Genomic DNA, 17,818 nt, shown 5'->3' with positions numbered 1-17,818 from the left:
TCCTGTTATTGCATCTTCCATGTCATGTTACATTGAGTTCACATCGTGGAAGGTTTAAGACAGTGGTGCTCAACCTGGGGATCCCCAGATGTTTTGACCTTCAACTCCCAGAAATCCTAACAGCTGGTAAACCGACTGGGATTTCTGGGAATTGTAAGCCAAAACACCTGGGGACCCACAGGTTGAGAACCATTGGTCTAAAGGATCATACTTCCCCAGCCCTGCCATGCACATGTAAGTCAGACCTCATCACATTCAGCAACCCTGTATGCAATCTTCTGTACCAGCTTCTAAAACTGGATGTTTTTTTAAAAAACTGAAGCCGATACATACTCAATGTTAAATTGCAAAAACGAAGGACAACCCAAGATCATTTGTTTATTAGATTTATTAAGAAAAACCCAAACCATTGTGGAAAAGTGATCAAGCATGGGTTTGAAAACAACTTGGGTTTGTGCCATTGACATGACTGGAGCAATAGTCATTGGGAATGTTGAACTAGTAAACTGAGAAAACTGAAAGATCCAAAGGAATTGCATTTGTGTTAAAAGTGGATGGCTGGGATATCATTTACAGTAGAGTCTCACTTATCCAACATAAAAGGGCCGGCAGAACGTTGAATAAGCGAATATGTTGGATAATAAGGAGAGATTAAGGAGAAGCCTATTAAACACCAAATTAGGTTATGATTTTACAAATTAAGCACCAAAACGTTATATTATACAACAAATTTGACAGAAAAAGTAGTTCAATAGGCAGTAATGCTACGTAGTAATGCTACGAATTTAGCACCAAAATATCACAATGTATTGAAAAAATTGACTACAAAAATGTGTTGGATAATCCAGAACGTTGGATAAGTGAATGTTGGATAAATGAGACTCTACTGTACCTTCTATCAATGGTGACCTGCTTCTGTGAACTCATGTGCCATTTTCTTTTATTCCTAGGAAGATTTTTCTCTTACTGATCTCCTGGAATCAATTAGACTTTGAGGAGATATGTCAACCATTTCGGATATAAATGAGCTCCTCTTTCTTCTTCCAGGCATCTCCTTAAGAAGGAAGCTTCTTACAGCCTTCTAAAGCACTTGAAACGTATCACTCAAAAGGAATCATTAGCTGACTGCTATTTAGCTAGCAGCAAGTTGCAACCACTGCAAAGTTTCAAATTAATAGCAACAAGGATGGGAAATGAAATCATTTATTACTCCTGAAAGCCAATTTTACACACTTCTTTTGTCTTGAGACTGCTTTCTAATCTTATTATTTAAAAAATAATGATCCAATCTTAGCCTTGGTTCTTCCATTCTTTTCTAAGCCAGCCTTTCAGACCTTCAGTACTGTATGTTCGCTTCAAACTGGTTTCAGCAAAAAAAACCTCATTAGAATTATATGCCCCATCTGTTTTACTCATTGGATGCCTTACAAAGAATGGTACTTTAAATAAATCAACAATAACTATGTGCACTACTCAAGTAATTGGGTTTTTTTTTCTTCACAGTTAAAAAAAAGTACCAAGGACTTAGCAGAGACTAATGGCCATGACGAATCTCAGGCAAATGTAGGTACAACTTCTTATTTCTGTGTCAAGTTTCTGTTTACTATTTATATTCTGAAAAGATAGTAGTTGCAGTGGATTAATGTTCCAAAGAAATTGCCATTTTTCTTTTAGAATCATAGGCTTACATTTCAAGATACCTTTTTTTCAATATGAATTGATTGGATTTTTTTTCAGTTTTCTAAGAGCAGTTTTCTAGACTTTATGATAATAAAATCACTATGAATGCTCAGGACCTCACTCCATCTTATTTTTCAATCACTCAGTTACTATATTTCTATCTTTATAAATTAATAAAATATTTAAGACCTCACTTCACATCTATCAAAACTTCATCAGAGCAATTTACCATAACCATATATAGTGCCATAAAAACACTTTTTAAAACTGGGAAAAAACCTGGAATAGTAGAAAAACAGCTTACACAGGCAGTTTGAAACAGTGAAATGGTAATGGGTGAAACTGGCATTTAATCCACCCTGGTTGCTTACCCTTCCCAAAAGGAAGCTTTTATCATATCAATGTAACATGCTACTCCGCCCTTAAAACCAAATATGATTTGGTAGTGTAATGACATGGTTCCTGGGAAAATCTTTCAAGCAATGTTTTCCCTAAGCTTTTAATCTACCAACACCCCTTCCACACAACTGTATAAAATCCACATTGAACTGAATTATATAGCAGTATGGACTCAGAATACTCAGTTCAAAGCAAATATTGTGGATTAGCTGCCTTTTATTCTGGGTTATATAATCTGGCTGTGTGGAAGGGTCTCAAAAGCACATTCCAGACTACTATAGTTGAATACGCATTTCTTCTACTTACTCCTTAGCCCTTAATTGCTGCCATAGTTGCTTTTTAAACAACCCCAGGTCTGCCTCCTACTTTCAGTCAAATAAAATTGCTGTCTTTGAACTAATATTCTGCCTGTCTGAAGCATATTTGGATTTATACTGTACATTTGGCCCATTGCTCCACTCTGGAATGGACTTGAAAGTTACGTTATTCCCTTGATAGAAATATGTTGAAGCATATATGAAGTAAGGCTAGGAAAAAACTGTTTTGATTTGTTTGATTTTCCTGTAATATGAAATCGTGGTCACATTATCACTGTAAGAAATCCTTACTTTGCATAACACTTGTCCCTAAAAAAGAGCACAGAGAGTATGAATTATGTCTGCATTACTTCTTCATTTTAAGATAGTAACCTTTGTGTAACACTGTGATTCATAAGCATGAAATCCCACAGTGGCCCCTTCCACACAGCTGAATAAAATCCCATAATATCTGCTTTGAACTGGAATGGGAGTGTGAATTTGGATAACCCAGGTCAAAGTGAATATTGTGGGATTTTCTGCCTTGATATTCAGGGTTATATGGCTGTGTGGAAGGGCCCTGAGAGATCATGAGCAGTTCATGCTCTCAGTCTTAGACCGCTTCTACACTGCCATATAACATCCAGATTATCTGCTTTGAACTGGATTATATGGCAGTGTAGAAAGGGGCTTTGTCAGTGGCAAACCACTTCTAAAGAAATGTTGTCAAGAAAACCCCTTATGATAAGGCTGAGATAAGCTTGATATGATTTGAAGAAGTCTAAAACATCAGAAAAATATAGCCACTGTGTGCAGCTACTCTGAATTAGTTGCATGGGATGAGAGCTTCCATGTATTCTACAACATAGATTGAAATGTTGATCTGTAATTTGCTAACAAGGGAAATATTTGTGGAGGAAATCTCTGTTCTTCTCTACTTTCCCTCAGTGATGTCACCTTGGGAATATCTGAGAGAGAGAAATTGTGAGGGAGATGGTGAAGGGAGAACCAAGAAGGGACTACAGTACTTTAGTACTATTGCTTTTTGAATCCTAAAACCAGCATAAGATTTGGAAATCCCAATCCAGCAAAGTAATGTTTACACACCAGGATTGAGAAACAACAGATTTTAGGATTTACAGCATACCTGTTCACCACAGGACCACTATTCACAAAATTCCCTACCTTCAGTGACAAACAGTGTCTCAGCAAATAAAGAGCCTCCGGTGGCCTAGGGGATAAAAGCCTTGTGACTTGAAGGTTGGGTTGCTGACCTGAAAGCTGCCAGGATCGAATCCCACGTGGGGAGAGCGTGGATGAGCTCCCTCTATCAGCTCCAGCTCCATGCGGGGACATGAGAGAAGCCTCCCACAAGGATGGTAAACATCAAAACATCTGGGTGTCCCCTGGGCAACATCCTTGCAGACGGCCAATTCTCTCACTTCAGAGGCAACTCCGGTTACTCCTGACATGAAAAAAAAGCAAATAAAGATATCTAAAGCTCTTGAAACTTTGCCTAAGAAAAGATATTTGAAATGCTTCATTTTTGTATGTAAAAATGAAATAGGTGAAAATTTCACATTCATAGTTCAGCAGCATCATGGGTGTAGTGATGCTGCTTACTAAACATAATAGGCGTATGAATGTTGTCATCGTCATCGGCAATCCCTCATGGCCTAGTCTGATTGTCTTCCAGAAGTAGAGTCTTGGTGGTGGGTCCGTAAGTGACTGTAGAGACTTATTCTGGATCATCATGGTCCTTCGCAATGATTTTCAGATTGACGGCAGCCCCGGCAAGGGTTTGCTGTATACATATTTAGTATCATACTAGCTTTGCCTGGCCACGCATTGCTGTGGGTTATCGGAATTATTTGGTGGCCAGGTGGAATAGGAGTGAATAGCCTTGCAGCCTGAAAGTCTGGCCATTTTGTGGAGTGGTTGGAGCGTCAATGAAAGAGGTGCTTTGAAGCCTGGTTATTTCCTTAGTAGGGGGATCCTTGTTTGTCTAGATTGAATGGCACTGACTAAGCTTTGTAGGTTAAAATGCTGGTCGTTTTGTAGATAAGGTATTCTTGGTAGGCCAGGTTGAATGGGTTGAGTAGTGTCGTGGTTTCAGAGTTTGGGGGTTTTGTATGTAGGGGAAATGTTGGTTGGAGTAGTTGAAAAGTATTGATGGTTGCAAGCCTGGCCGGTTTGTACCTTGCGGAATTCTTGGTTGGCCAGTTTGAATAGCAATTAATAGTATCGGTGTGGGAGGTTTGAATAGTAGAATTAGCGACCTTGATTAGTATTTAATGGCCTTGTAGGTTGAAAGGTTGTTTGTTTTCTGTCTGGAGGAATCCTGTGTTTGGAAGTGTTAGCTGGCCCTGATTGTTTCATTTCTGGAATTCCCAATTTACTTGCTTTCCGAGTGTTGCTCGTTATTTACTGTCCTGGTTTTAGAGATGATATTGTTGTGCATTATTATACCACAGTAACTCTTATATATTATATTTATAATGTTATACTAGGTGGTTAAAATTGGATTATATGTGGTCAGTTGTACATAGTAGTATAAAATGTAGACTGAACTGGATTAGATAGCAGTGTAGACTCAAGGCCCTGTTATACAGGAATATTATTGAGAATGGCAAGGTAGATAATTCAGTTTAAAGGAGATATTGGGAGATGTGCCTTGGTATTTTGGGTAATATGTGTGGCAGGGGTTTGAATGTAGATTGTGACATAATGCAGTTGAAATTAGATAATCTGTATTTTGTAGGTAGTATGGATGAGCCCTAAATGCAGTTTGCCTGTGCCTTGGGATACAGGTGTGGGGCAAGTTGGGTCCTCCCTGCAGGTGGTTTGGACTTCAACTCCCACCATTCCTAACAGCCTGAGTCCTTTTCCTTTTCTCTGTGAGACGCTTAAGCTGTTAGGAATGGTGGGAGTTGAAGTTGAAAACACCTGGAGGGAGGGCTCAAGCCTGGGTGAAGAGTACCTGGTTGAGCTTCTTGGGGCAGACAGTGGAGTACCTTGTGTTGGAGAGGGCCCTCATGCGGAAGGAGCAGCGGAAGGAGACGGGGTGGTTGCACCGGGCCAGTGTCACCACGTCCAGCTCCCCAAAGCACAGGATGTAGCAGGGCCCGGTGGCCGCGGGTGGAGGCGGCTTTGTGACCGAAGGAGAGGGTGGTAGTGGCGTGGAGAGCATGGTACAGGAGGGCGCCTGGGGTGAGGGAGGCCCACTCAGCCTTGCGTGCAGGTTAGCAACAGCCCCTTCCTCTGTGGCTGCCTCCCTGGCTTCGCTCGGACAAAGAGAGGGGCACTTCTGGTTGTCGCTCCATAGTTTTGGTCATCGCTGTGGTGACCAGTTCCAGTAGGTTGTTAGGTATTGTGGGAGTTGAAGTCCAAAACGCGTGAAGGGCAGGCGGAAGCTTGCCTCTCCTGCTACTGACTGAAGAGTGAATACAGTGTTGTGGTAAAAAGAATTCCAAATTATCTAAGCATTGATTATGTATACATGGTTATATAGCAGTGTGTAGAGGTAGTTATAAAAATTGTATGTGTCGCTCTGTGTATATTTTATGTTATCTGTGTCGATGTACATGTTCTGTATATATAAAAGGGTTTGTGTGCGCACGCATGGGAAGGGTTGGGAGGATTGTGGCACATGCACACATCGCCTGTTGCGGTTGTTGGTGTTGTGATTGTGTTTTTAGTATAATTGTGTTGTATCTTACTTGAGGCGGGGATGATTGATTGTTTTGCCAATTTTTGAGTTTGGGGTTTTTTGGGTTTTGTTGTTTTGTGTGTCGCCGTGATGCCAAAAAACTTTTATATATATAGAGAAGATGGTTAGGAACATGGAAGGCTTCCTGATATGACTCAGGCTATTACCTCGCCTAAAGTTAGGATAGTATAGCATACAGTGATTGACAATGGATCTTCAGGGTTTTTTTTTTTTTTCAACTGTGAGATAGCCGTGTCAGACTCTAGGACCTTTTGAATGAAGTGCTTTGTGTCCTTTGGCAAGAAGAAAAAACTGAGGGAGGGAGAGGGGGACAACTTGTTCACAAAGTATGCACAAGTGTGGTAGTCCTACCGATAGAACGAAAATATATGTATTATACAAATATAACAACTTTCTTTTCAGGGACCTAAAATTACTGCACAGTTTAAAACATCTGGATTTGCTTGCTACCCTTTACCAATATAATAATTTATCTGTAATTTGATTCAAAATGAGCAATGGAGACAAAAGGGAAAGTGCATCTCGGGAACAGTTTCCATGGCACTAGAAATCATGAATTCACAATGTATGAGAGATTAATTCTATTTGGGTGGATTATACTTTCAAATTAATTTACTCTAGGGCTACAGCATTACAGTAGCCTGACAAGAATTTGTTCTTCAGCTGAAAATACCAGGCAGTCTAAGGCAATACCTCTCATGCACTGGAATTGATGGGGATCATGAGAGTCCCCCGGGTGCCAGGGAACGAAGGCAACACCGTGTGTCAAATGCATTGCTTTAAGGCTATTTTCTTGATTCATCTGGACTTAGTCTCACAGCCAGTGACAGAACCAGATCTCAAAATAAATTCTATTTGGACTTATCCCTCAGCTGACAATCAAATCAAATATCCAGAGCTGGACACAGGGAACTCTTGAGTTGGTGTGCCCCTTCCCCATGTCAAAGCCAATAAAAAATGGCCCCTCAAGGATTAAGTCGTGCAAAAGCAAACAAAGAAAATTGAGTGGCAAACATGACCCAGCTCCTTGCCCTCAACAGCTATGAGAACCGGTGAAGCAGATTAGCAGCAGAGAAAAACCCATGCTCCCAGTTCATTCCCAGTCTATTCCCACTACAGAATGAATGGAAAAAGTATCCAGCAAGGTCATCATTAATATAAATTAACCCTTTCATGCCTCTGCCTAATTTAGCTTTTGGCCATGATGCTCACAGAGACTTGAAAATCAGCCTAGTGACAGTGGAAAGGAAAGTAATAATTTTCCTCCATTTATTTGAGGTAGTAAAACAGAATTCAAGAGATGCATTTCTTCAAAATCCATTCAATTTAAACAACCCTGGAACTATGGTGAAAAGTTTGCAAAGTTTGAATGTTTGTGTACTGAGCATAAGAATAGCCTTGCTGGATCAGCAGGGGGGTCCATCCAATCTAGCATCATATATCCCATAGTGGCTAGCATATATGTTTCTGAGATGTTAATAAGTGGGAAATCAAAGGGGTAGTTTTAGCTTTCTTATGTTTGACTGAGTTGTCTGTCTTACCCTCAGACCATACAGACTCTTCATGTAGACAGACAGACATCAAAGCTGGGGATCTAAAGCACTTTCTCTCCTGCTTGGCTTCACACTACACTTTGTGTTTGCACTCTGAAGAGAACTTGATTTGCTGAGTGTCAACAAATCCTTAGTCATAAATTTGAAAATGGTTCCAGAAAACTATGGCTAGGAAATATGGGCCATATATTCAAATTGTAATATTAATAATGAATAACAATGAAGGTTTCACTTGCTGCAGTAATGAAGATTATTGATGGATGGTATGCCTTGTAAAGAGCATATCATGACTAACACTTCTTTTAATATTGTGGGTATGAATATGCAAGGCTGACTTTTCTAGAGAAAGCGCTCAAAACTGCATTTATTACTAAGGAAAGTTTACAAGTTCCTTTTCCCTTGAGGTTCATCTCTATGTCTGAGCAGATCAAAACGCCCTGAGAGGGAAGGATTTGGTGGCTCTTGCTTGGTTATTAGTGGTCTGTGATGCATTTAATGGGATTAGTACCTATTTGATACAGTTGACAAGTTGGATTTAGCAAATACCCTCATATTTAGTGCAAGATCAGTGCAGTGTTGGCAAGGAAATACAGAGATGCCTGTCCTGCATTTTGAAATATCTATGAGAGGGTGTTACTTAAAAGTCTATAAAGAGGCATATTTCAAACAAGCCTGGCATTTTTGTCTTATTGAGCATGGCAAAGATACAGCGCAAGAAATGCTGACCTGTTACAATTTCTGTTTTTAAAGCACAACTGTGAAATGCTTTCTACCTTGGGACTGATGTTGTGCAGTAATTTGATACATTTCACTGTTGTTTCTTTCTCCGCAAAAAGAGAAACAAATAAAATGCAGGCACATTAAACATGAAATGAAGTGATGGCATAGAACAAAGCTCTTTGAAATACCAACTTTTAGCTTGAAGCATTTGCAAATTCGGAAACGGTACTACTCCAAAATTACCAACTGTGCATTGTTACATTTTGTCATGTTCACTATATGGAGAAGTGTTTGCATGATTGGGGGCACTACAAGGCAATTTGCACTTGTGAAATCTTATTCTTAACATCTTCATAATTTTAATCCCTTGAATAGTGATGTAAAGGAAATATTCCAAGGATCCAGGTTTTGGGGATTAGGCAGGTTTTTCTTAAGATTTTTCTGGGCTATTCTCAGGGAGATATGCACCTTCATTTCGTTTAGACTCCTCAGACTTCATTGGCATTTTGAGCCATCTCCTAATCAATGCAGTGTGGAAGTATCTTTCCACTTGTTCAGTGGCTGACCAAACAGAGGCTGGATGGCCATCTGTCAAGGGTACTTTGATTGTGCTTTTCCTATATGGCAGGGGGTTGGCGTGGATGGCTCATGTAGTCTCTTAACTCTATGATTCTATGATGAGATTGTGGAGGAACATGTTAGGGCAGGTTGGGACCTCTGGGGAGGTGTCAGATGGGGTTGCCAAAAACCATCAGAAAACACTACAACTCCCAAATGTCAAAGTCTGTTTCCCCAAACTCCACCAGTGTTCACATTTGGGCATATTGAGTATTCGTGTCAAGTTTGGTCCAGAACCATCATTGCTTGCGTTCACAGTGATCTCTGGGTGTAGGAGAACTACAACTCCAAAACTCAAGGTTTATTTATTTTTTATTTATTTATTTATTTATTTTAAAATGTATTTGTTATGCAATGCTTTTGACACGAAATAAATAAATAAATAAAAATGTTGGTCATGGGAGTTCTGTGTCCCAATTTTGATTCAATTCCATCGTTGGTGGAATTCAGAATGCTCTTTGATTGTAGGTTAACTATAAATCTCAACAACTACAACTCCCAAATAACAAAATTAATCTCCCCCCCCCCCCCCTCAATCCCACCAGTATTCACATTTGGACGTATCAGGTATTTGTGTCACATTTGGTCCAGTGAAGGAAAATACATCCTGCATATCAGATATTTACATTATGATTCAGTAGCAAAATGACAGCTATGAAGGAGCAACAAAATTTTTTATGGTTGGAGTTCATCACAACATGAGAAACTGTATTAAGGGGTCGCGGCATTAGGAAGGTTGAGAACCACTGTTAGGGACAAGTTATTTCTGACAATGCTGTTTTTCAGACCTCAAAAACTGTCAGTCTAGTGAGAGCTGCAATTTTCGCTTCCTTTTCCCGATATGTAAAGATCTTTTGCTCAACTGTTTGTCTGCCCTTATCCCCAGTTTTTAATGGCTCTTGGAAGTTGCAAAAGTTTTTTTCATTTGTTTTGAAAACTCTTCTTATAGAAGAACTATTTCATGCTCTATTTGTCTTGTTTCATGATCAACTTTGACATCTGTAGTTGTGGATTAGAGGATTGCTGTGCTGTTGGATGACAAGTCAAATAAAACTTATCATATAGTGAAGAAAAAAGAAGAATGCATTCACATCTCTTTTTCTTGTCTCATTGTAGCACCACATAATTGGGTAAGCTGGGTAAGCTGGAACATAGATAACTAAAGCTGTTATTGCATTTGTTAGTCTAGAGAGTAATTATTAAGGACCTCCCAACCCTGTTATATGCCCGTGAAATGTCTACAGATGTCATACTCAACTCCTGGAACGATTCCATCAGTGTTGCCTCCAAAAAATCCTGCAAATGTCTTGGGAAGACAGGCAGACAAATGTCAGTATGCTGGAAGAAGCAAAGACCACTAGCATTGAAGTGATGCTCCAATGCCATCAACTCCGTTGCACTGGCCATGTTGTCTGAATGCCCGATCACCATCTCCCGAAGCAATTACTGTACTCCCAACTCAAGAACGGAAAACAGAATGTTGGTGGACAGGAAAAGAGATTTAAAGATGAGCTTAAAGCTAACCTTAAAAACTGGCATAGACACTGAGAACTGGGAAGCCCTGGCTCTTGAGTGCTCTAACTGGAGGTCAGCTGTGACCAGTAGTGCTGTGGAATTCGAAGAGGCATGGATGGAGAGCTAAAGGGAGAAACGTGCCAAGAGGAAGGCGTGTCAAGCCAACCCTGATCGGGACCACCTTCCACCTGGAAACTGATGTTCCCACTGTGGAAGAACGTGCTGGTCAAGAATAGGGCTCTACAGTCACCTACATATCCACCGCCAGGACACCACACCTGAAAGACAATCATACTCGGATAACGAGGGATCGCCTAAGTTGAAGAAAGTTGCTAAGGATCCTTTTGAGCTACAAAATTATAGCACTATGATTTCACATTAATTGACATGACAACAACCTATAGAATCCTGGGATTTGCAATTTAGGAGAGGGCACTTAAAATTCTCAGTCTGAGAGCTCTGGTACATCAGCAGACTGTGAAACACATCATTCCAGAGGATCCAGCCACAACTATTAAAGTGGAATCATGGTGCTATAATTATGTAGTGTGAAAGGGCTCTAAAAATATTAGATTACAATGTAGAAACCTAGTTCACAAATAGGTTTGATCTCAGAGAAAATGCGTAATAAATCAAGCTGTTCTGCATGTGGAGAATTATCTCATCATATTCAGCTTTCTTCAAATCCATTGACGTCTTGATCCCTTAAGCTAAGCATAGTCATTCCTATTTTGTCCGGGCCCACAAAAGTAAAAACAGAAATTCTGTGAAACCCACATTGAACTTTCAGTTCATGGTGCTTAGCTTCATAAATGAGATTGTGAAGGCTTGACGTAAGAAAAAAAGATGAGATCAAACTTTTCCAGTTATATGATATTATTTGAGAGAAGATCTCAACAAAGACAGTACATTTGTCAGATATTACCACAGCTTAAAAAGAGAATCTGTTTGCAGAGATTTGGTTTCCCTTTGTGATTATCTGTTGAAGAGGTAGTCTCTTAATTGTTAGTGACTTTCCCCTGAAGCCCCAGAAGTCATTTCAAAGAAATGTTATAAAGCAGACATCTTCAGAGGCAAATGGATTTGTGATGATTATGTCATAACAAACTTAATTTCAATGGGGATTGCTCTAAGTAGGACCATGTCGATTTAAATCCCACATGTTAAAACTAATGGCAAGGTTGCATTTTGGTAAAGTCAGCTCAGGAAAAGTACAAACTTCTAGGAGAAGCAACTGGATTCTTTTCCAGTAGACATTTTGATGTCAGAGGTGTCCAGTAGCATGGTGTCTGGGCAGAAAGTTAACAGAGAATTTCTGTATAAGTAGACTACTAAGCCTTGTTCATTTTAGTGAGGTTGTGTTCAGCTAAGTAGGTCAAGGATTCTGGCTGAAATTAAGGGTTTCTCTGCACTGCAGTTTTATACTCTGAATTTTAAAGTGCAGATTTGATTTGACCTTTATCATATAATCTAGCTGTATCATACTTTGGTTAGGAGGCTAAAGATTCTTAATTTGACTTGTATCGTTTCCAAAAAATTGTGATAAATGTTTAGACAAGCTGAAAATAAACATTGAAGTGGTTTACCTTTGTAAAATAAATTATCTTAGATAGAAATTCTTCTCACTGATTTTGTGACTATATATATGAACTATTTATTCTCTGATAAGTAGGTAACACATGCACATAATTATTAAAAAGACCCCAAACAATGAAAGCAAGAATCATTCATCCAGATTAGAACAGTCTTAGAATTTTTCAAGACAAAAAACTGAATAAAAATATGAAATGTTTTGACATACACTCACGCTTTATGCTGAAACATTTCACATTTGATGTTTTATTAATAAGAAGTTTACAATAAAATTCGTTAATACAAAAATATAGAAAAATAAAGGTACACAACTTGTAGGATAACAGGCAAATGACAAAATGCTTTGAAATGTGTCTTTAACAAAGGTCAGTTGCAACCTCTATTGATCATGGAGAAATCAAAAATTGCAACTGTTTTCAATCTTTATAAAAGGACATGAATTCTCAAAAATGTGTTGGTTTTGTGTGAGCTTTCGAGCTTTAACAGGAGCCAAGTATGCTATACTCTTTTTCACCAATGGTGCATTGTGAGGTCTCTGCTTTTCCAGCATAAGCAGTTTCCATAAAGGAAGCAATAGAGTAAGTAGAGAGTAATGAAAGGCATAGCACTTTGCTTTGAGACATTCTAGCTACGTGGGCATATAAGTCCCTTAAGTTTGGGCATCTAAGTCCCCTCCAAAACCATGGCAACAGTTTTTTCACTATTCTTACAAGCCTAATAGACGTGAGATACCAATTATGGATGAATTTGAGTCCACACTGCTAAGTGAAGGATGAGTGGGAATCGAAAGATGGAAAGGACCAAACATAGGACTAAGATGGATATCCCAGACTTGGACCACCTCCCTAATCTATGATAATGTTGCTTCCCCTCATTATTATAAATATTAGTTTGATATTTATTTATTTACAGTATTTATATTCCGCCCTTCTCACCCGAAGGGGACTCTGGGCGGATTACATTATATACATATAGCGCAAACATTCAGTGCCCATATACACATAGAACCGAGACAGAGACAGACGCAGAGGCAATTTAACCTTCTCCTGAGGGGATGTTCGATTCTGGCCACAGGGCGGAGCAGCTGCTTCATCATCCACTCTGATGGCACTTCCTCATTCCAACATCGTAAATTAGTTAAATTTGCCTCCCCACTTTATAAGTCGTACCTTATTTCGTACTTGATAGATGCAACTATCTTTCGGGTTACTAGGTCAGCAACGAGCAGGGGCTATTTTTTTATTTTTTAATTGACGGGTGCTCACCTCGCCATGGGCTGGCCTCGAACTCATGACCTCATGGTCAGAGTGATTTATTGCAGCAGGCTGCTCACCAGCCTACGCCACAGCCCCCCCCCCACAGCCCGGCCCCAGCTTTTTCCCAGTTTTAGACTCCAAGTAGCTTATAAAGCATAGTTTAAAAAATCTCAATATACATAAGTTAAAATAATTAAACCGTCATAATATTAAAACATGTTAATTGCATAAACAATTAAAAATAACAGTAGCCAAACATGTTATGTGACACCTCTTTCCTCTAAAAATATAATTTCTCAAAGGTCTACCAAAACAAAAAAAAATAGTTTTACCTGCTGGAGGAAAGATAGTGAGAACAGTGATGGGCCGAAACTAACAAAATGAAGTTCAACAGGGACAAATGCAAGTTACTCCACTTAGGAAGAAAAATGAAATGCAAAAATACGTATGAGGTTTGATTAAAGCAGAAAAGTGCAAATGATGGTGTATTGCCTTGTTCACCCTCAAAAAATATTTCAGTATCCTTCTGTGCTTTCAGAATCTTCTATCTTGTTTTGGAGGTACTAATTTATTTCCTTTAGAACAGTGTGGTCCAACCTTACCCGAGGGCCTATCAAACTTTAGTATAGGAATGTGCAGGCCAGAGACATTCCAGAAAGAAAACAAATTCTTAAAAACTTAAAGTAGTAAGAAGGATAAACAATTTTTTTCCAAATGTTAAATTAAAATATTTTTCCAGTAAGCAGGGCAAGGGCCAACAAAAATGAATTTTTTTTGTAACCATGGGCTGCGGGTTGGACCACACTGTTCTAGCATATTTATTTATTTATTGTCCTGAAAGTTTTTTATTTCTAAAAGTCACACTGTTCTAGCATATGAATTCTACCATATTTGATGAGCCTTCCTGTAAAGCTGTGACTGCAGTTTCCTCCATGCCATATATACTTCTTGTGAGAGCTGAAAGTTTAGAATCCATTGGTTCAAGAGCAAGTGACCAGTCTGTTGGAGATCTTTCACTAGATTTTTGTTTTTTAAGTCAATCTGTAAAGATATTGTGTCTATGCTTGTGCTCCATCTTCCCCTTTTATTAACTTTGCTGAGCCTACATATGTTTAATCACTGGGCTTTCTGCTTCTTCCAGGAGTATTTTAGTACTTTTGCAAGGAAAGGCAAAAGCCCAAAATTGACTGATCTGTTACCTTCATCACCCTATACATCGAGGGTCAATATTTGTAGAACAATTTGTTTCTGCTCCAGTTTTGAGGGAATTGCTGAGGCTCTGCCTAGTGTTCTTGCTTGATGGCTGCTATGTTGAAATTAGCCTTTATATTTATTAGCAAGGAGCCCCGGTGGCGAAGTGTGTTAAAGCACTGAGCTGCTGAACTTGCAGACCGAAAGGTCCCAGGTTCAAATCCCGGGAACGGAGTGAGCGCCCGCTGTTGCTCCAGCTTCTGCCAACCTAGCAGTTCGAAAACATGCCAATGTGAGTACATCAATAAGTACCATTCCGGCAGGAAGGTAACGGCGCTCCATGCAGTCATGCCGGCCACATGACCTTGGAGGTGTCTACGGACAACGCCGGCCCTTTGGCTTAGAAATGGAGATGAGCACCAACCCCCAGAGTCAGACATGACTGGACTTAACGTCAGAGGAAAACCTTTACCTTTACTACTTATTAGCAGTGTTCGCATTCTTGTTTGGCACGCCTTCTTGTGTCTTAATCGTTTTATTTACATTGTTTATCTTTAACTGCTGAATTATTTAGGTCTTTGGACAAGCTTATGTTTGTTGTTGCTGTGTTGGATGGTCAGCAGTGCCCCTCAACATTTCACATTTTATGAAATCTTTACAAAATGCCCATATTTATAAACTAGGAGTGTGGGACTTGAAACCCTTCAAAGAAGTCCCATTATTTTCTTACACCTAAACCAAGTCTGGTTTCCTCTGTCTCCATTCAGTTGTTTCCCAGGCCCTTTTTATTTTAGTCTTTACCCCGATTTTAAATTATTGGAATGACCCCAATAAAGTTTGGCTTCCAGTAGTAGGAGCCTTTCAACAGAACGTACAGGTATTTAGACCATAATCCTGTTGGTGCATTATGCTAGTGTGATAGTATTTTAGAAATAAAAAATTTTCAGGAATTATTTACTATTGCCTTCTTTTGTGCAGAACTGGCTCCTTCGGAGTCAGCAAAGGCACCACTGTGTTATCTTTGACAGATCCTCTGCCAGTGTCACACATACAAACAGACCTCACTACTCCTGCTGCCTCGTACCTGTTTGGTATACTCTGCAAAGGCTTGTCTGACTTGGGAGAGCCTGCCAGCAGCAGTTCTGTCAGTAGCATAGCTTCTTACTGGAGCACTCAGTCCCACAACCACAGAAAGGTAGTGCCAAATAGCAAAGACTTATATTATGACAACATAGTAAAACAGCTTGAGGATCTGAAAATAGGGATTTAGAAAAGCTATTGGAAAATATGGAAAAACTATCAGTGCAGGCTACATAGATGGCTTATGAAATGGTGGTGATGCATACTAACCCAGAATTGGCCAACTCAATGAGACACCTGGCAGATGCTTTTCTTACCTGGAGAGCAATTGGCAAGAAATGTTGAAAGAAACAAAAGGTGCTGAACAAAGATAAATAACTTTAACAAAGTTAAACAAAATAAACAAAATAAATAAAAATAAACAAAATAAATAGCTTTAACATTTGTGGTTTCAATGAAAACCTTGGAAGAATTTTTCTTGAGTCATCATTTTGTTTGCTGAGAAACATAAATATGTGTTTATAAAATACATTTTGAATTTAAAAAAAAGAAAATAGCAAAGACTTAGAACAACCGTTTTTGAAAATTAAGGAAGAAAATGGAAATGTATGTCCACAACTAATCATTAAGAAAAAATAGTAATGGTCACAGGTGATTTACATGAATTTAATAGAATAAGAAGACATCAAATAGTTAAAAGACCAGTCATGAATTGAAATGGAAACTCAAGTCAAGAAATCATAGCTGGAAGGGCAGCTATGAAAGCACTAAATTAGACCCTCAAGTGTAAAGATACATCACTGGATCCCAAAATCAGAATCACCCAGGCAAACAGTATTGCCTGTTTCTATATATGGAGTGAAAGCTGGGCAGTGAAAAAAAAGCTGACAGGAGGAAAAATCAATGCTTTTGAAATGTGGTGCTGGATGAGAGTTCTATGAATATCATAGGCTGCTAACATGACAAATGAATGGGCTCCAGGGCAAATCAGGCCTGAATTCCTGGAAGGCAAAAGAAAAAGAGGAAGACCACATTACAGTTTGATTGATGCAACCACGTAAGCGCAGTCTGAGCCTGCAGGAGCTGAGCAGGGCAGTTGATGAGGTCTCTCACTCACATACGTATCATACGTCAAAGTTGACTTAATACAAATACAAATAAGAGGTACACTAACAGCTGCATTGTTTTCTCTCCTTGTGCTGGGAAGAGCAAGGGGACAGGACTGCTGCCTTCTCTGCTGCAGCTACTTTCTCCTCTTAGCTCTTTTCCTCCTGCCCCCTGCTCCCTATCTTAACTAGACTCCCTTTTTCATAATCTCTTCTAAATCCTTCAAGAGAGCGTCAGTTTTGCAAGATCTTTTCTCTTTTTGTCATGGCTCTGTCCTTTGGCTCTTAGCAGTGCTGCTGTACGAGGGCAGCAAAAAGATTTGTTATTTTGTGCCACATTTCTGAGAATGTCTCTAGACTTGACGTCTATCCTCAGATTGAAATAACTTTCCTACTTTTGTCATCAACTGAATGTGTAGTTTTAGTTATTCGTGTTGTTTGAAGTATATTATTGTGCAGTTGTTTTCTGTAAAAACAAAATAGACAGTGTGGCCTCTGCTTGGTAGTCAGCCCAGACAATTTATCCAGCGTTGGGGCAGAAGGTCTGTGAGCAAAAGATAAAGGGCAGCCGTGCTCTTGCCCAACTCTAATTCATTCTAATGGAGGTTGTGCTTGAGAACTTCCCAGTGGATTGGGCACAAAATGGGATAATGCTGCCTCTCCCAATATTAAAATTCATGAGGAGCAGTGCAGCAGGAATGGCATTCTTTGCCTGTGTTGTGTATTATTTGTGGCAGAGGAAGAATAACTTAAGTGCAAGACGCTGCCTGACAGTCATGAAGCCATTTCACGAATGGCTGGCCAGGTGCATATCGAAATATTTGTTACAGTTGGGTGCTTTTCACATGGTTTGAAGTAGTTTACCATCCATTGCTGGGGTCCATCTTGCCAGTACTGTATTCTGTGGCATGAAATACTAAACAGCAGGTGCCAGGAACAAAACAAAAAAAATCATCAGAACAATATGAAGATACATGAATGAGAACTGTCTTAATCCACACTACAGTAACAAGTCCTGTTGCTTTGATGCAGTAATCTTCATTTTGAGTATGATGTAGTCTACAGAAATGATTGACTGTCC

General features: G+C 39.4%; 1 protein-coding gene and 1 long non-coding RNA gene across 7 annotated transcripts in view; one reads left to right on the top strand and one right to left on the bottom strand.

Moving 5' to 3' along the window:
* enox1 (ecto-NOX disulfide-thiol exchanger 1) overlaps positions 1–17,818 on the top strand; it is a 590,718-nt gene that overhangs the window by 545,059 nt on the left and 27,841 nt on the right. For 4 of the 5 annotated variants that reach the window (XM_062975622.1, XM_062975624.1, XM_062975621.1 and 1 more), the window contains one exon: positions 1,504–1,563. The exons of the other annotated variant lie outside the window; for it this stretch is intronic. In XM_062975622.1, the coding sequence (XP_062831692.1) occupies positions 1,504–1,563 (60 nt within the window). The remainder of the gene's footprint in view (positions 1–1,503; positions 1,564–17,818) is intronic. 5 annotated transcript variants of the gene reach the window in all.
* The window catches only part of LOC134297620 (uncharacterized), a 58,033-nt gene continuing 54,316 nt past the window's right edge, over positions 14,102–17,818 (bottom strand). For both annotated transcript variants that reach the window (XR_010004423.1, XR_010004422.1), the window contains exon 4: positions 14,102–16,632. This is a non-coding gene — a long non-coding RNA (uncharacterized LOC134297620). The remainder of the gene's footprint in view (positions 16,633–17,818) is intronic.

This window comes from Anolis carolinensis, chromosome 3, assembly GCF_035594765.1.
Source record: "Anolis carolinensis isolate JA03-04 chromosome 3, rAnoCar3.1.pri, whole genome shotgun sequence".
Taxonomy (NCBI): domain Eukaryota; kingdom Metazoa; phylum Chordata; class Lepidosauria; order Squamata; family Dactyloidae; genus Anolis; species Anolis carolinensis.
Note: the sequence above shows the minus strand (reverse complement) of the source record. Positions and strands in the feature narration are given on the sequence as shown.